Source organism: Telmatherina bonti (assembly GCF_933228915.1).
Source record: "Telmatherina bonti genome assembly, chromosome: 5".
Lineage (NCBI taxonomy): Eukaryota > Metazoa > Chordata > Actinopteri > Atheriniformes > Telmatherinidae > Telmatherina > Telmatherina bonti.
Window position 1 is genome coordinate 10,362,831 of NC_136623.1, and position 20,210 is coordinate 10,383,040.

General features: G+C 40.0%; 1 protein-coding gene across 1 annotated transcript in view; it reads right to left on the minus strand.

Annotated features, from left to right (window-relative positions):
* Positions 1-20,210, minus strand: part of thsd7ab (thrombospondin, type I, domain containing 7Ab) — a gene marked incomplete at both ends in the record, with an annotated part of 244,564 nt that overhangs the window by 80,718 nt on the left and 143,636 nt on the right. The window contains 2 exons of the mRNA XM_079240505.1: positions 3,294-3,429; positions 4,291-4,406. Of these exons, the coding sequence (XP_079096631.1) occupies positions 3,294-3,429; positions 4,291-4,406 (252 nt within the window). The remainder of the gene's footprint in view (positions 1-3,293; positions 3,430-4,290; positions 4,407-20,210) is intronic.

A 20,210-nucleotide genomic window follows, 5' to 3' on the forward strand; every position in this document is an offset into this window, starting at 1 on the left:
CAGAACCCTGACCTCCGATCAGGCTTGGATTACATGAGCAGACTGAGGACACAGAGACGCCTAATCCACAGAGGAACAGTAGAAAATAAAGTAGAGATAAAGCAGATTTAGGTGCAGATCAGGGCAGCAGTCACTGATCTGATTAGGCTGCTATACATTTTTTTTTTTAAAACAGATTTATTCAGATGCATGAACAGCTTGGATATTAAGCTTTCATGATATTTGAGATGTATGTAATCAGCAGCAGATGACCTGGAAGACCCTTGCAGACTGATTCTGAAGATAAAATTCACATCAGAAATGATTTGCAGAAACATGAACTGCCTCATATTTCGTTTGTGAATACACAATGTTTCCCATGTCCTATAAAATCTCCAGTAATGGATTTCATACTGACGAAAACACTTTGCAGCAGCATTTCCTGCTTGTGCTGAACAAACTATTTTAAGTGGATATGTTGTGTTTTTCGGGGGGTTTTCACTGTCTCAAACACTCTGCCTTAAAGAGCAGCAACATAAAACTGAGTGCTTAAGAAAGAAAAACGAGTCTTTTTTAACATTAAAGTTCTCCAGTGCCCAAAATCTAAGATCATAAAGTCCTAAAATCCTGAAACCGGTTGGACTTTTAAAGGATTTATGTGAGTTAACGTGATAGTTACGTATGAGAAAAATCAGATTTTTCTTTTCCAAACCCTCAAAGCAACAGCGTGGTCACTTAAAGTGGAACTATTTTGTGCATTTCAGGCTAATTTATTTTTATTTCTGAGACCACAAGGGCTGGGATTGATCGAGTTATTGTCACAAATCGCTTTATTTACGTCAGACTGACCCTCTCCGTAGGCTGTCAGATCAGCCTGCGGGCAAAACGAGTGGATTGAGACTCTTCCGCATTAAGCCCCGCCTCCCGCCACTGCACTACATCGGGAGCGCGCACCGCACCTGCTTTCGCCGTCATTGTAACGTCTCATAAACAGAAGGATTAGGCGAATATAAACTCAATAAAACACAAAATACAATGTCAACACACAGCATACAGCCCTACATGTTGGAACCTGAATCAGACCCTGAAAACGAAGTGGAAAACAGCAACCCACAGCAACGAATGCAGCAGGATGTCTCTCTTTGGTAAACTCACCAGCCATCGTTGGAAATAACTTTATCCCACGTTTTCCACCCGCCTGATGTATTTGTACATGCCCTTGTTAACCAGTAGAAGGTAACCAATCACCGAACCTTATCCCCCGGGACGTCACAAGGATTTCCAAGTAGAAAAAACTCTCTAGAACGACGCGTTTTTTGTCGCCATGGAAACCGAACGGAGAGCGTGCTGGAACTCAAACTCAAACTCAAACATGCGTTTAGGTGATAAAAAACAGTGCCGTTCACATGTCTGATGAGGATTCAACACTGTAACACTGTAGAAAGCTCAGAAAACTCCAAATACCATCATAGCACCCCTTTAATAACAACAACATGACTTCCGTTTATGCCGTCATCTTCTCCTCACATTACAACTACCTCATAACAACTTTCTTGCTTGGTGAACGGATGCACTTTTCAGGTTCTTGCCGCTGACACAACAGTCGACAAGCGAGCATGGGTCATTACGCCGTCCCAAAGCCACAGAAATATATAATGATGAGAATTATTTATTATAGATCTTCTTTGGCTTCGCATTGACACATCGGGAACAAATCTGGATTTATTTACTCATTACTAACTTATAAACCTACAAATTGTTATTTTACTAACATGTATTTGCAAATAATTTATCAACAGACTTTACTGATCTGTTGATGATCTTATGTTTAATTTTATTATATTGTGTCATTTTAACATTCGTATCTTTTAACTGTTGTTGCATTATTGTGAGCACTTCAGCACGACAGCAACCACTTTGTAAAAGCTAATGGGATCCAGATAAATAAATAAATAAACAAACAATCCATTCTGTCTGGTAAAGTTAGTCCCACAGGCTGTATATGAAAAATGGACGGAGCCTTTGGCAGTAAAAAGTGAAGCCTATGTGGAAGTGCATAAAACTGCAGTTCCCCTTTCATCCACTAGGGGCTCCAAAACAGAGCGAATCCCCATAGACTCCCATGTTAAAAAGACCAACTTCACAGCAGAAATAAACATGTTTACAGCCTGGTTCAAAAATCCATTTTAGGTTTAATAGGTCAGGTTTACCTCCATGACAACTGTGGGGGGAGTGATTTTTTTTCTAACTTGTCCGTTTAAAAGTAATTTAATCTCGAAATTCAGCATATTTAGGGGCGTGTCCTTTTGATTGACAGGTACCCAATCTTCCGCTTCAATTAAGAAGAACGTAGAACAACCGCGGTTTTTAGCCAGTTAACAACGTGACTTAGCTTTAGCCCGCTTACCTCCGTTAGCTGGTTAGCTCCTGTTATTTCTGGGTTAACTCGATTAGCTCTTAGCTACAGAAAGCTTGGAGTTCACTCGGTGTCAATCATCCACCATGACCCTCACAGCTTCCCTCTCAGCTCCACCTCTTTGCTCATATTTGTATTTTCTGGGCGAGACGACGTGCATGACGCTGCCAGCATGGCGATGGTAGGAACCGCCCACCGAGCTTCATTGCAGCTCTTCAGAAACCTACGGGTGACGTCACGGAGGCTCCGCCCATCTTTTTTATATACAGTCTATGGTTAGTTCAAATGTTTACATTTAGTGTTAAAGCAGGGATGCCCAAGTCCTGTTTTCCAGCTTGGATCAGGGGTGGGCAACTCCAGTCCTGGACAGGGGCCACAGTCCTGCAAGAGTTCAGAGTTTCCCTGCTGCAACACACCTGACTCAAATGAATGTCTCATTTCCAGACTTCTGCAGACCTGGATGACTAGCAGATGAGGAAATTCAGCCGTTTGATTCCGGTGTGATGGAGAACCAATGCATCTAAAGGTTGCTGGATAGTAGAACTTAGGGACCAGACTTGGACACCCCTGGTTTAAAGTGTTACCTGGAAACTGTGCTTCTTTATATAAATGCATAAGTTGAGAGCTGTGAGTGTAAAATCACACATAAACAAGGTGTGAAGAAGGAAAGTGCCATGAAAATATGGTGGAATTTGGATGTTTGGATGGCTGGACTAAACTCTGGGCTGGTCTACACAGGAAGATGTGTCTGCTTTTGGATGCTGTAGTTAAAAGAAAAGAGTAGTAGGGCTAAACGTAAACTAAATAAATAAAAACAAACGTTTTGCCATCTGTTGCAATTGCACAATAATCCAGAAACTGAATTCTGACTGTATAAATCAGAGCTCTGCGCTGTTACCTGAAACCTGGACAGGTTTTGGGGATGTTGCAGTCCTTCTCCTCCTCGAGCACCTCTGGGCACTCCTGTCCTCCGTTGGAAGGCATCTGGATGATAAGACGTTTCCTTGATTGCTTTTTCTTCATGGCGTTACCAGCTGAACAGACAGAAACAATTACTGACTTTAGGAAGGAGAAGAAAAAGGCTGAGAAAAATGTCAAAATGATAAGCTCGGCTGCTCTGCTCTGACAGCCACTGCCAAATCTAATTGGACAGTTTTGTCGACAACACGCACATCTGATTACTGTGGATATCAAGCCAACGATGATGATGTAAAAAAAAATAAAAATAAAAATCCCATTAAACCTTGGTGTTGACTCAGATTGAGTTTATGGTATTTACATGTGTGGAGATGGCCTCAAGTAGTTCATTAAGATGAAACACGCCTCTGGATGGCCCAAAAAGCCGCTTCATACCGCTGTACGTGGGTAGCATGCAGTTCTGTGCAAGGTGAAGACATCAGCAGCATCAAATTAAAATGCACAGCCGTTGATGCAACGTGCTCAGAGACTCCCCGTCGCACAGAGAGGCCATCATAACGTGGACGGTAATGATTTTCTGTCGTAAATCAGTTTAATGTTTTTCGCCACCGCTCAACAGCTTGGCCATCGGCCACCTGTCAGAGGTGACCCTTCAGCTGGAAGTATTTTCCTTTCACCACATGAAAACAACAAAGCCACGCGCTCTCCGACACGTTGTAGCCAAGGGCGAGTCGGCATGTGGGGAGTCGTAAAAGATGTCAGCGCAAAGGTGGTCCTACGTGTCAATCCGTCGCGTTAATCACCTGCAACGAGACGTGATGGCACGTGTCACAGCCGACGTACGACAGCGCAGCTTTAAACTAGCTGCTGTGTTTACTGGGACAAAGGAGGTGAAGAAATATGAAAACTACTCCTGTCTATCGACAGTATTTCCGTTCTACCAAAGCAAAGCAGCAGCGGGAATTTAGTCAACGCACCCTCATCACAGGTAAGCGAACACTCTGTCCAGTCGCTGAAGGGCGTGACGATGCAGTCCTTCTTGCAGAGAAGCTGACACGGTCGCATCGAGTTTGGTCGAGGGCCGTCTGGACACCTAGAAAACAAAGAAAGAAAAAAAAATTAATTAATTGATCAATTCTTAAACAGATGAACAGATAAAATGTTAATGCTGCAGCAGAACTGATGCATCACACAGGGGGAAAGGTTCAATAACTTTTTTCTTTAAAAGACAAGTATTTTGATTTATAAATGCATTTCTATAGAAAAGCAACATTACAGGAATAAACATCTTTACATGTTATTTTTTTAATATGTTTTTTATCCCATCAAATGTGCCGGACAGTGAAACTAGGAAATAAACAAAGAGAAATAAAAACAAAATAGATAAACATATGAAATGAACAGGAAAAGAGAAAGAGGAGTTTCCTTCCTCCTCTCTTCCTCATCCCTCCATCAGTATCACAGCACATAAAACAGGCATCTTCTCAGTAAGTCATAAACTTTCCTGTTTGTATGATTGCATGAGAGCACTGTGCTTATTTTTAGGCCCCTGGTTGAATATTGTACACTCATAATGAAATGACAAGCTCTGCATTGAGATGGGTTTGTCGATACTCTGAAGTCGATACTTTAGTATCTGCCAGTCACAATACAGGAATTGGCCCTTTTTGGAATATCAAAACTCAACTATTCTGAAACAAACTGAGTGTTTTAGGCAATAAAATAGCTTACAAAGTCCATATACAGTGTATTCCTTCTGAGTCACATTATGCTGCTACTGCTGGAGATGATCAGGTTGTGGGCTGCTTGATATTTTAATGAAATAATGCAGGTTTTAAAATTGTTTTATGATGTTTATCATATTACTCATATCCATATTTTCTAACAAACAAACATTACTAATGTTATATTAATGTACATTTTAATTATTTTATCATGTAAAAAAAAAAGATCTGTTACAGCTTATTTTTGTTTATTTTATGTATGATTTATTGATGTCTTAAAAAGCATTTGTTTCAAGTTTAAATGTTTTTTAGTTTTATTCATACTCCATACAGTATTTGCAATAAAGGCATAATAAAATAAATGCACACTTTACAATAGTAATCTTCCCTTAAGGGTCAAAAAGTATCAATACTGATACTGATCTAAATAACGGTATCAGTATCAGTATTGATATCGACCATAAACCATAAACCATAGTTATTGACCATTCCCATCATGGAAACATAATAAACATAATAAAGTGGACAGTTTCAAGAAGTGTCAATATAGGCATTTGTGTTATTGATCGACAATAAATAAAAGTGCCACAAATAAAGAAAGTTTTAGGCTTGCCTATAATAAACATTTTAGGATAAATGTAACCTGTGGGTAGTTCTATAAACAGGTTTTGCATATTTTCTTTGTTTGGTTGTAATTTTATTGATATATATTGTTAATGGATGTTTATTTGATTTGTAAATGTGAGTTGTTTGTTTTCCAATTACCTTGAATGTTACATGAAAATGTGGGAAACAATGGCTGAAGGGAGAGACAATCTAACTTTATATGTTGTTCGTTTACTATTGGTTCCCCCGAAAACTACCAGGACCTTATTGGTGCAGGGGCAGGACAATCACGCTCCGGTCGGAACAGGTGGAGAGAAGAAGAAGCTGCTCGCTCTCTCAAACTTTCTACCGTCTATGGCTGCAGTGTTCCGCCACAACGAGAAGCGGGAAACCGAGTAATATCAGACGTTCTGCACCTGATGATGCGTTGGACCTGCTCTTAATCAGCCCGACAGGAAAGAAAGGGGGTGAGCTGAAACAGCTGACTTTCCAAGGGACATCTACACGCTTACAACTGGAGGAATGGGGCCACGTAGTTGCTGATGAGGACGTACAGCAGCCGTTTGCCTCGCGGACTGTGAACGTCTGGCTGAGGGTACTCCAACCCTTTGGAAACAGCGAAAGGAGCGCCTGACTTCGTTTGGAGATAAAAGCGACACCAAACAACTGCGCCTTCATACAGGACGCATAACTGTGATGGCGTGAGTAAACGCGCCCGGTTTTGATCGCATCCTTTTTATTTCTTTTTTCTTTCTGTTCACTGGTGGGCCGTCTGGCCCCCCCCATCTCAGGCCTGTTACGATCACCATAGGTGCCGGCTATTTTCTTTTGGCTATTTTACTTGTCATGTGGTTATAAAGTGAGCCCACTACAGTTATGTGTTTTGCTAATGATACTCAGGTCATGATGTTACAAACAATTGTTCATTAAACGGGGGCATCTTGTTATAAGCCATTAGTGGTAAGTTCTTTATTTTAACAGTCACACAGTCATACATAAATAGTAGAGGTATTTACTGTATAATTGTTAAAGGTATTCAGGAAACCCAGGACACTGTTTATAAGTCCTAAAGGGCAAAACAGTGTTACATAAATATGAAAATTTATATTCATTAAGGAATGAAGCAGCTGTAACTCTAAACTTGATCAAATCATGATTAAATGTGGGAACATCATCTCAACAAATACAGTGAAGTTGAAGCAGTTTAGGTGAAGGCCTCCAAAATGACCATTTGTCCTGGTTTGGACCAGGTGTGCCTTTTGTTCTTGTTTCCTGTTTTATTTGACAGTTTTTCCTGTTTTACTCTCCTGTATTGTTTCCCATTTTGCTTCCTGTTCATCAGCTCACCTGCTTTGATTTTCTGATTCAATTCACCTTCAGCTCTTCAACAGTTCTGTTTCCATCCTGTCATCTATTCAGTTCATCATTTGGATTAAAAGCTGTTCCTGTATCTCATCAGCCTCCTGCCTCTCTGTTCCTGCATTTGGGTCCCCACATCTCCACTAACCCGGACACCATTTCAGCACCACTGGTTCTCAAAGTCCCCAAATTTGGTGGGTCTCTGGTTTTAAAATGTTAATATGGAAACAAAAAAAAAAAAAAAAAAAAACTAAACCGAGCATCACAGGTTTGATGAATATCAGTAAAGAAGCAGGACCTCATTAATCACATGACTCCCTACATATACAATATATTTACTAGGCACAAGCTGGGGCAATAAAAACCTGCATAATCAGATTTTCAGTCTTTGTGGCTGATGTACCGTCTGGCTGACAGGACATGAAATATATGAAGCAAAAGTGGTAACCCCCCCCCCACCGGAGCACAACAGACTTCCCAGAAATAAAAGCAAATCCATACATGATTACAATTGTTTTTCTCTCTGAGTAAACAGTGACACAGAGCTCCTTGGGGCAAAGCCAGCAGAGTCGCAGACCAGCATGAGGATATAAACTCCCTTGTTTAAATGGATTCAGCTATCAGTGAGTAATAATCCTTTGGAAGCCAGAGAATACAGGGTCAAGCTGAGGTTTTTCTGGGCAAGGGTTACGGTTAATCTTCCATCATTTAAGCACTTTAGGTCCCCTGTGCATACTACAGGAACAAGATAAATAGGTTGGAATAGACCTGCTGCAAGTCATCTGTAATCTCATCTGTGCAACACTGCCTCCTCAGTCCAAATGCCGGCTGTTGCTGCACCGCTTCCTCGTCCTGTAGCTGAATCTGAGATCATCTGGGTCAGGGTTAATATTGAAATGGATGAGTGTTCTCCTCTGGGCGTTCAGCACTCGTTAGCAGGGAAATGATAGGGAGCCTCACAGGCAAAAATGTAATAATGTACAGGCAACACAAGGGCAGATTTACTTTTAATACCAATAGACGGAGCTAAATCCCTCTTGAGCAGAACAAATCCTCTGGTGTCTTCATAAAAGTGAATGGTCCAGAGAAAATAAGCAGCTGTCGGATGTGGAAGCGGGATGATGCATTTACATTTTCATCCGATGCTCATGCACATAAAGAAGTGAACGAACAGTTGTAGCGCATGGGGACACTTCAACAGCAGAGGACGCCGGATTTTATCAGTTTATTTTATACCTTTTAAGCTCTTTACTAGAAGAGGGGAAGCAGCATGAAGGCGAAAATGAAACTGCATACAGATCCTAATAAAAGAGTTTATAAAAAACAGAGGAAACCTGCATAAACTGAAGTCTAATAACTTCACAAAACTCCTTTAGCAGGAAGGATCCACACAAACAGTAAGGATGGCTGAATTAAAGTCCTCAGGGCATCCCTGTAACTCCTTTGGGATGAACAAGGAAGCATGCAGGAGAAGTTACAGTCTGGACACAACTTTCCTCAGCCCCTTCCCTGCAGCAGCTGCATTCACACAAGCAGCTTCTTTCCTTTCTTTCCCACACAACCATGCTGTGCTTGGACAAATTGCAGCCTGGTCCAAATCTACAAGCCCCGCCCTCTGCAAATCTTCCACATCACAACACTTGTAGACATCGATACCTCCGTCTGTACTATACATGTTATATTCATTGGTGGAGTATCGTTTATAAACAATAACGGCATATAATCATTGTGTTGATTGTGTTTATAAACATGTCTGTTTTTTTTAAGATATGGAAAAATATTAATGTATGTTAATGTTAATTTTCAAGCAAGATTAGAGCCAATGGCCAGTTTTTATCTTTGGTCCCATAAAAAAAACAGTCAAATACAACAACACAATGCATGGAAAACACAACGGGATAATGCAGGGACAGAAACACAACATGGGACGTGGATTATAGTACACATTTCATTAAAATGGTTGCAAATTCTAAAAGGCATCTAGTAATGATACAAAATATTTATAATAAAAGGAAAAAAAAAACTACACCTGGAACCACTTTTAGCCAATAGACCTGACAATTCTGATAAACCAGTTATAACTGATATGATACAGACTAATTTAACCTTTGCTGATCAATTATTAGAATATGATCAAGATTTTTATATAAATAGGAGAATATCAGTGTTAATGCTGCAGATCAAGCTGGATTAGCATCTGTTAAAGCACAGTATATGTTTAGATCAAGCTAAGATGATTTAGCTCTAACATCGCTTTGACAGGAAAAAAGAAACCTTTGACCTTTTTAGATTCACTTTCGACTAAAAAAAACCAAACTTGGCTGAAATATTAAAAGAATATTATAATTACTATTTCTATTCAACTAGAACAAGCAGTTTAAAAACAGATTTCACAGTAAAAAGACTGAAAACTAAAGTAAACATTTATTTCTCAAATGTAGATTTGCTTTAACTAAAGAGTTCACCTTTTTTGTGTTTCTTTACTTCTTTCTAAAAATACTCATCAGTGTGTGTTTAGGAAAGGTTACCGTGGAAACCATAGTCTTGAGTGTTTGTTCACATGGCCTGAACAAGTGTTTGTGCCTTTCTGTCTGACTGAATTAAGACTATTTGCTTTTGAAAGCAAGAAAGAAGAAGGATTTTGTCTGAGCACAAAGAGCTTTTTCACATCATTTCCCATCAAGAGTCTGTAGGACTACTCAAGTTTTCTTTCATGTGTGAAGTCATGAAAAACAAAAAGTGGATCCTGTTTCAGTTCCAATGCTTTATGAAAGAGATCTGGTCCTCATTTTATCTTGTAACACTGAATAAATAAAACTAACTAACTTATACATTGTATAAACTATTATTTAGTGCAAACTAAACTCTAAATGCAGAAACAGTTTGTTGAGAATCATACAATGATTCATCGGCTTGCAGAGTAAGTAAGTAAATAAGAGGAAGAATATACAACAAGAACAGGAGCGGTCCTGAAACGGAGCCCTGGGGTACACCATACAGCAATCTTCCAGGCTTAGACAGTATGTGGTTGGCAGACACGCTAATACTTCTACCCACTGAGAATGAAGTAAACAACAGCAACATGGACCAGACATCCCAATTAGGCCCCAGAGCCTTTTATTTAGGATCTGGTGGTCAACGGTTTTAAAGGCTGAAGCCAGATCCAGAGGGACCAAATCTGTACACCTCCCTGAATCAGCAGACATCATGATGTCACTAGACACTTTGAGTAACTTCTGTAGAGTGATGTTTACAAAACGCTGACTGAAAGGTATCATACATGTCATGTGACTCTAAAAATGATGCCAGTTGCTCTGCTGCCACCTTTTTATAACTTTTTAGCAAGCAGGGTCTGTTTGGAAATTGGCCTGGTATTCATAAGATCTGATTGGTCCAAGTTGGCTTTCTTGAGTCTTGGTTCAACAATGGTGTGCTTAATTTATTATAATTTAGTCCCTTATATCAATAGCTGTGTTTTCACAGCTATTTATCATAAATCATAAATATCACAATAAAAAACTGCTAATGGAAACACATACTTTTTGAAAAACATCAAATATCGCCTAAATGTTTGAACACTTTCATAAAGGTGGATTTTTATACCTTTACATATAGAAGGATATTGCAAAAATGTAATGGAAACACTTTTTTGGCGTTCATGCTGCCCCTGACCTGGCGTAGGAGGTCACATGACCAGTTTATTGCAGGCAAAGATGGCATAGTGTAGATAGATGGAGGAGATAGAAATGTTTTGCAAACGATTAAAGAGAAAAATATTATCACCATCCTTAATAGTAAACTACAGTGAAATACTGTCTTACAATGAATTGGAAAGGTAAAAAAGAGAGAAGAGCTTTGAAAAGCTGCGGAGAATTCTCAGCAGCATATGGAAACCCTGAAGCGACGCGACCTGGCTAGCGGGTAAAAACAGCTATTCAGGTAAAATTTCGTCCCACAGTAGTTGTTCGCCAAAATTTCAGACATATTGCTTTTATTTTATGAAAAAACTAAAATAACGGCAGGTCTGGACTCTGGATGGATCACTGCAGCACCTTGATTCATTTCTGTTGAAGAAGTGCTGCTGAGTTTGGGATCTTTGCCTTGTTGCATGATCGCGTTTTAGCCCAACTTCTGCCATAAGACAGACTGCATCACCTCCGACTGCAAAGCTTTGGTATCCAGACGAGTTCATGATCCACTCAACGGCTGCAGAAAAAAGTTCAAATCATTACCCCTCCGACCGTGTGACAGCTAAAATGATGTGTTTGTGCTGCCATTCCAACCAAATATCTGCATTTAGTTTAGTTTATGGGGATTTGTGTGTTTTTTTTTCCAGAAGCAGCTAGACTAGAAATGTTTTCTCAATCATTCAATCAATCAGATTTTATTTATAAAGCACTTTCTAACAACCGCTGTTGATCAAAGTGCTGGACAAAGAAATAATTAAAAATATAGTACACTTAAGTTTGGGCCCGATCACGGCAAAGGCACGATCGCCCGACTGTTTACACTTGGAGTGTGGGACCACCAGGCTAGACCGGGAGGCAGGGTAGCTGCATCCTTCACCATTTGCAGATGGTGCAGAGTGGCCTGGTCCTATCCAACGTAAAGCACATTGCAATTGTCCAAACATGAACTGATAAAAGCATGAACTGTTTTTCCCATGTCATTACGACAAACAAGTCGTTCCGCTCTCACACTGTCACCAACTTTAGCATTTCACACGCTAACTGAGGGCTGGAGACGCTAACATTAAGCTCTCAGGTTTTCAGTTTCTTCAAGCATTGCACGGTTTGATCTTGGGTTAAACTTGCTGCCATGTCCGGTCCTGAGAACATTTTCCAGTAGTGAATTATTTTTCTCACTTCATCGACTCCAAATGGCTTTTTAACCTCTGCAGTTTGAAAGGGAACAAGAATCTCCTTTATTATAATAACTGCTGATGTCTTTCCTCCTTGGCAAAGTGCTGAAACTCAAAAGAAGTCATAGAGTGAGAAGGATTATTCAATAGTATTTAATGTAATCATTTTTGTTATTTATGTTTTTATGTATTTTTTTTTTTAAATAAATGTTATATTTATTCTTGTAGAGATTTTGTGTTTTTATTCCACTATTTAAGACAGTATTAGTGGCAGCTGCAGCAGTTTTGTCATGCAGCATCATATGATGACTATATGGTAATATTGCATTGCAATAAAATCACATGATGCAGGAAAAATCTAAACAGGAGTTCCAGATAAAATATCAATAAAATTTGCAGCCACTTCAGAAGTAATATATCGCCTCCTCACAGTCCTCACTGACATCCATCCACTGACCTTTATGGGTTGCTCTGAAGCAGAAGCAAAACATGCATGAATAAAAAAAAAAAAAAAATCATCCGTTGTCCCACCTTTCTGCAAACTCGGACATAAAGTCCCAAACTGGTGATGTTTTCCCAAATAATCTTCCCAGCTTTACCATCTGGAACCAAGCAGTGTGGGGTAATGAGCTGGATCATTGTAGGGTTCCCTCTGCATCTCTTTTGTTCACATTTCAGTCTAATTATAATCCAGCCAGGCTAATGATGGGTATTATCCAAATTTAGATGATTAAAATTCAGTTGCAATCCAGTTTTCTGAAAACTAAAAGAGGAGGAAAGGAAAAGAAAGCAATGTTTCCCTGCAGAAAACACCAGCCAGATTTGTTCGAGCACAACGCCTGGCTGGAGGACCATCCATGCGGCTGTGAAAGCGACTTGTCATGTCTTCTATGCAGTTTTTATTTTAGAAACATTTTGTCTTCTTAATGCTATTTGCTGTTTTCACATTTTTGGTTTTGAAATTCATAAATAATCTCTTTAAGCAGTGATTTTATTGTACGATCCCCCACATTTCTCTCTTTCGATGCCACATTGCTTGTGTTTGGAACTGGAGGAATTCACTGCACTTCAGTAAATCCACTAATGGCCTCTGGTTTTAACTTACTAGTGGGTTCCAGTCAGCATCACAGCACTGTAATGATCTTTAAATGTCATGATTTGTGGTGAGAGCAAGGCGTGCGCAACGTGGCGCTGGAAGCGTGTCCCAAGGCGTGACATTAAAATGAGCAGCTGGGCTAATGCTGGTATGTTGCTCGCTGCCATTAACACCGCCAGTAATCTATTTAATAAGAAGTTGTTTTCTAAAAGAAAAACCAAAAAGAGCAGATGGTTGAGCGGGATGAGGAGAAAAGATGGAGAGCAAAGAACTGTCAGTAGTTTTTAAGTGTGCGCACACATAAAACAAGCTCTGGTGGGAGAAGATAAGGCCTAATTCATTTCATTATCAAAATTAGAGACCCCAAAACAAGAACATCGCTTGTTTCATTCAACATAAAGCAGCAACAGTTGTTCAAGATCCCTTTTGCTGGTGTCTTTCGGCCCCGTTGTCTCAGGAGATTTAACCCCGTCAGTCGCAAACAGGAAACAAGGCTGGCTGCGTTCAATGACGCTACTCTCAGACATCATAACCACGGATCATTCGCTCTCCTTTCCGCAGATTCCGCAGCATCAGTGTGATTATACAAACACACACTGGGTAGCAGTCGGCACACAGACTGTCAGAATCAATAAGCAGACGTTGTTGGTTTTGCCTCACACCACAACAGCTTTCTCAATACGATGATAGCAGCCCAAGCCGGAGGCGCACAAATATCTGTCTGATGTGTCGCATGGTTCTATTGGGCTCTGAAAGGCAGTGTTTATGCGCGTGTGTGTGTGTGTGTGTGACATGCACTCTGTGAGGTTCACTGCCCGAGGCTGTGTGAAGAAGACAGCTCGGACCCATCTGTGAATGAGATGAGTCACATCTGCATGGCGCAGGGTGCAGGCTGGCCCTGCTGGTTTGCTACGCTGGGATCCCACGGGTGCCCCGATCAACAATACCTGCCAGTTGGATTGTGGCAGATGAAGATGTGAGCGCAGACAAAAAGAAGGGAAAAACATACTGAGCAACAGATGGTCAGGAAACTGAAGCTTTGGTCCAGGAATGTGTGAAGGAAGATCCTCACTTTGTCTCCGGGAGGTGCAGCAGAACTTCAGGCGTCACACCGGTGAGATGACAAAGTAAAATAACATGAATGATGGGAAAACATGACGGGGATCAATCCATTTCTGTGGTTTAGCATGAAAACAGCCACTGGTTTCCACCACTTCTTCACTGGCCATGTCTTAACTCCTGGTGGCAGAGTTTCTGCGAGGTGTTTCAACAGTTGCTGCATATCCAGGAGGAGAATCTCCCGTTCCACCAAATCACAAAGCTGCTCTACTGGACGGAGATCTGGTGCCTGTTGGAGGCTGTTGGAGCACAGCAGGGGTGTCCAGCTCTGGTCCTCGAAGGCCACAGTCCTGCAGCTTGTCCACGTATCTGTGCTCCAACACACCTCCACTCAGCAGATCTTCATTGAATCCATTTAAAGTACGCCAGGAGTCCAGTAAACGAATCATCATGGAGATGATTTAAGCTTCATGACACGGTGCATCATCCATCAGAAGATGCTGCCGTGTGCTCAGAAAGGGATGTTTTCACCCATACCTGGCTGGACCACTGTAACATTGTCTGAAAGGCCTATAAGACACTTGCAGCTCATTCAGTGTTCTGCTGCTCCAGTCCTCACTGAGACCAAGCAAGTAGACCACATCAGTCCAGTTCTGAGATCTTGAGCTGGCTGCCTGTCCATCAGAGGATGGATTTTAAAGATCTGTTGCTGGTCTATGAAGCTCTGAATGGTTCAGGACCACATTACATCAGACCCTTCAGGTCATCTGGATCTGGGCTTTTATGAGTTCCCAGAGTCAGAACGAAACACGGAAAAGGCTTTATTCAGCTTCTACGCTCCACATGTCTGGAAGAAACTCCCAGAAAGCCTTAGATGAGCTGGAACATCCAGGTTAAAGAGCCTTCTGCTCTCAGCTGCATTTCAGTCATTTTTATTTAAAAAACCAAACCTGGTTCGTTTCTTTTAAGCTTGATTTTTCAAAACTGATCATGTTTTGATCAAACTTGATCAAAGTGGGTAAAAAAAATAAAAAATATCCTCCCCACCATTCCAGCAGCAGCAGCCTGAAGCCTTGATCCTGACGGCAGGATGGATCCATGTTGTCATGATGTTTCCAGCAGATTCTGATCCTACCATGTGAATGTGGAGCTGAACTGGAGACTCATCAGACCAGCAACGTTTCTCCATCTTCTATTGTCCAGTTCTGGTCAGTCTGTGTGAATTGTAGCCTCAGTTTCCTGTTCTTACTGACAGGAGGGAACCCGCTGTGGTCTTCTGCTGCTGGAGACCACATGTTGTCTGTTCAGAGATGCTGTTCTGCATATCAGAATAGAACCGCAGCTTATTTAAGCTCCTCTTGCCCTTCTATCATCTCCAACCAGTCTGCCCTTTCTGCTCCGACATCAACAAGACATTGTGGCCCAGAAAACTGCAGCTGATTGGATATTTTCTCTGGAAACCCAACAGATGGTTGTGTGTGAAAATCCCAGCAAATCAGCAGTTATTGAAAGACTCAGACCAGACCGTCTGCTACCAACAACCCAGTCTCCTTTTTCCCCGCAATGAAGCTCAATGTGGACTTCATCAAGCTGCCCTTATCCAAGTCTAAATGCATTGAGATGCTGCCGTGGGAGCTGCCATTTGCTGATGAGCAGTTTGTGTTAAGAAACACCTGAACAGGCGTTATAATTCAGACTTTTTAGTTTTGGTTTCCTGTTTTATTTAGTAGTTTTCCTTGTTTAGTTCCCTTGTGTCTTGTTTCCTGTTTTACTTTTCTGTTTATTAGATTCATCTGGACTCAGTTAAGTCATGTGTGACACTACTTGGTTTCTGTTCTTCGGCGCTGGTTCATTTTGTTAGCTTTTCTGTAGTTGCCTGTTTTGTAGAGGAGGGAAAAATCAAATGGAAAATTGGGATCTTTTGCGTCACAAAAAATTGATTTGTCACAAAATTGATCTTTTTTATTTCAAATAAATAAAAATAATCCATTTGTCATTTTTTTTTATTGATCTTTTTACTTGTCTTCTTGGGCATTAGCAGCAGAATGATGATCTGGTTACTGTGTTGTTGTTTTTTTTAATCTAATTGTTATCAAGTAAAATGACGTGAAAAAAAACAAACTTTTTGTTTTGTTTTGTTTTTAAATCGAAATCAGCAATATCGACGAATTGTGAGAATCACAATTTAAATCGAATCAGCACCCAAAAAAATCGGAATCGAATCGGGACAAGAGCGTATCATCATAGCCCTACTGTTTTGTCTGTATAGTTTAGTTTAGGTTTAAGGATTAAAACCTGTTCCTCGTCGGCCTCCTGCCATTTTGTCCTGCATTTGGGTCCACACCTCCACCAACCGTGACAACAGGTTGACTTCCTAACATAGCCAGTGGGTGTAATTCAGTGTTTTTGACCCATCCATCCAGCTGAACCTCCTTCCTACACAGCATTTCTAAGCCTGTAAACTTGCATCTTTTTTTGTTCATCTTATTATCTGCAGTCTGTCTTCATTACACGTTTTTACATTTTTACGGACTCATGCAGATTCGATACACATGATTTGGTCTTTTCCTCCTCTGTTAATTAACTCATGTTGCTATCAAAACTTGCTTTTTAAAAGTGCTGATTGCCAGACCCCCTTTCAGAGCAGAGAAAGGCGTAGCTGGAAAAATAATTGCCAATCAACTTAATGGGAGCCAACTTGGTGAGAGTGTTTGAACTCTTAGCTTACAATGACAAAGTCATTTTCTCACAAGGTGTTCAAATTATTTCATTTCCTGCCTCTGTGTTTGAATTTGTTAGTATTCAAGGCGACAAAGTTGGGAATTTTTCCACCTGGGGAGTTTTTATGCTGCAGCGTAATGAACCCAGGACCCCTGCCCGTGACAGTAAGATTAAGAAAACCCACCTCAAGACTGATAAAAACATGGCTTCAATGTTGGATTGTAAAGTTTAAAAAAAACCTACAAGTGTCAGAGCATCTAAAACAACAGAACCACCATGAATGTGGGGAAAGTTTTTCAGCACCACGGACAGCTCTAATATCCGCACAGGGGGCTCCAGTTTGACGGTACTTTTAGTCTTTGTCTGTGTTTTGTCTTCAGGCTTTTACTCTGACACATGCAACCTGTTTTCTTTTAACACAAACCATAAGTCTAACAGTTCCTTCGAGAAGACGGGATGGTGAGTTCAATGCCAGACATGCTGGAAACTGAGATCCTCCTTTACTTCATGGATAATCTGATCTTGTTTCCTGACAAAAACACCTTCGGGACCTTCAATTTTCAACACACAACATGTAAGGTTGGCTTGTATGGGTATGTGTGTGTGTGTGTATGTGTTCATACAGATGAGAGCGTATATGTTAATGAGCATACATGTATGCATATGTATGTTTTTTTCCCTCTCTCTTCCACTTTCCCTATGAAGTGTTTTCTCTTCTTTCTCTTTCTGTCTCTTCTCTGCAATAAAACAAAAATGCAAAATAAATAGAGAAATAAAATAAGAATTCAGAAAGTCAAGGGGATCATTATATCTATGAAGCTTCCCTTGGCAAAGTAAATTTGCTCAGCAGAACATCCAGACCATCATTCTGCTTGCTTAAATGCTGGACAAGACACACACACACACACACACACACACACACACACAAAAGATTTTCAACACTAGTATGTCTTTGTTCCCATGTGCACCGCTAAATCGAATGAAACTAAAAACGCTTCCTCTACACCTTGTAAAAGCAATCATGCAATTCAATTCTGCAACGTGGCAAAAACAAGAAAGTCCCCTCGAAAGCAAGAAGTGAGGCAGAATCACCACCTGGATAAACAGCCCCACTCCATCACATCTATTAATAACTAATCTATTAATATGCTAAAGCAGCTACGCCCACATTTCTACTCGCCAGCAGATGACACAGGGTCACCCAGTTCTCCCACTCTGCAAAACTGGAGTAATTCAGATGAAACATGAAGTTATTCACAAGATGCTACAAGGCTACATGAAAGTAGAAGTATGAAGAAATGACTGTTTTTAATATTATTTGAGCTGAACTAAAGCATGGTACTGGCGGTGTTACCTGGATAAGTGATTGGAACAACAACAATGGTGAAACTCAGATGCCTGCAAGTGAAGATTTCTGGCCTGGTATTTTCAAATGGGACCACATGACATCTCTAAATAACCCAAATCCACTTCTGTTATTGTGGTTTGAGTTCATTTGGTTTTCGATACTGTAAGTCCTCATGTTATACAGCGTCTTACGACATGACGGCTTACAGAGGCTGATTTGGTGCCAAACACAACATATAAGATCTGAGACTGCAGGATGACGCTGCGATACGAAGCAGAGATCCTCAGATGAACTGCGACTTAACTAAAAGAGTTTGTTTCACCCTAAAAATGCAGAAACACAAGAAGCATTTGAGTTATATTAATGCAGTCTGCAGACCGTGCACCTGCCTAACGCCGCTTTCCCATTTTAACACAAACATTTTACACCCAAATGTGATTCCAATATGTATCAAATGTGGAAAATGCAGAGGCAAAAGTCCCAAATGGAAATACAATATGTAAAATATATTTAAATAATAATATAAATATAAATGCTGATAAACCAGCAGGATACAGACATTTTATTATTATTTATCATTATTGATGATTATGATAATATCAATCGTAATATTAAATTTATTTATGTAGCTATTTGGCTATTTATGTTTTTTTCAGAAGCTCATATTTTAGACAATAAAGGATGCTTTTGGGCAAAACTACAGCAAGCACTTAAAAGAACAGAACACAATATTGAATACAATATAAACTAAAAAATATATAAAAATAAGACATGATAATTCAGTCGGATTTATTCGAATATTTATCAAAAATAGAGATTTTATAGTTCATGTCCACATCTTGTATTATGATGAGTTTTAGAGCTACATCTGCATCATTCTAAAAAATATTTGTTTATTCTAAACAAAAAAAAACTATAAGGCATGGCCGAATTTTTTTAAATTTCTGCTTTGTGCCTTATTGTTCTTTTCCTTAACTCTGATCACACACATAGTGATATCTTCCCACCTTAACACGTGGCTTTGCTACGACTTCAAACACGTTCCAACAGACCTTATAGTTGCATTACAGGTATGTCATTTAGAGGCAGTGGCCTAAAACATCGACACAGAGGTGACAAATAAATCCCTAATTATTTCATTTTGGTTTAGAAAATTACACGGTTGCGATTCTGGATTTCTTTATGAATAATTGTTGGTGTTGTGGATAAAACAGAAAGAAAGAATTCCAAAGCATTTCTTCCCAGCCATAGCTAACAATGTAAGACATCAGCCTTCTAAGCAAGCTATACGTAAATAAAGCAGGTCTGTCAGCCGTGCAGCGTTTTCAGGATTAAATATCTCTGTTTCTTTGCCGAGCTGCTGCACAGGGATTGCAACAGTGTGTGAGTAAGACTACAGATATGGACAGAAGCATTACCAGTAAACAATAACACTTTCAATGCACATGCACTTCTGGTGTTTGTATACGTGAGACATTGCAGAGGCTTAATCAGGGTTCATTATCACCTGGAGTCACACTTTTTATCAAGTCTGTGTTTAAAGATTTCAGCTTAGTCGCTCCAATCATTACAAGCTAAACAAAATCTGATGTGAAGACATCTTAAGAACACTGTTGATGGGGCGTTTGCAGGTTGAAAATGTCATGTCAAACGTGTGATTTTCTTTATGCAAAACCTGCAGAAGCCATTATTATTATTATTATTATTATTAATAATAATAATAATAACAATAATAACAATAATAATAATAATAATAATAATAATAATAATAATAACCCCCCCCACTGAGCGGGTTAGTAGGCGCCTGATGAGGTACTCATTAGTTACAGTGCTACACGTTGCCCTTATGCCCTTTCTGTAAATTATAGGTGATTATATGAAGGTATTGACCAGCAAAAGATAATGGAAAAAAATTGACTGAAACCTCTTGATGTCAGGTATTCAAACCCCCCCCCCCCCCCTCAGACTTCTGTTCTGGTTTTTTTTTTCTTACCTTTGATGGTAAAACACAATAAAAGACAACCTGGATTTTGACCTCTATTAAGTGCACCTACGTTAACGGCTACAGCAACACAAAGCCGGACATTTATCTTCATTTTATTGTCTGTTCTCCACAAATCACG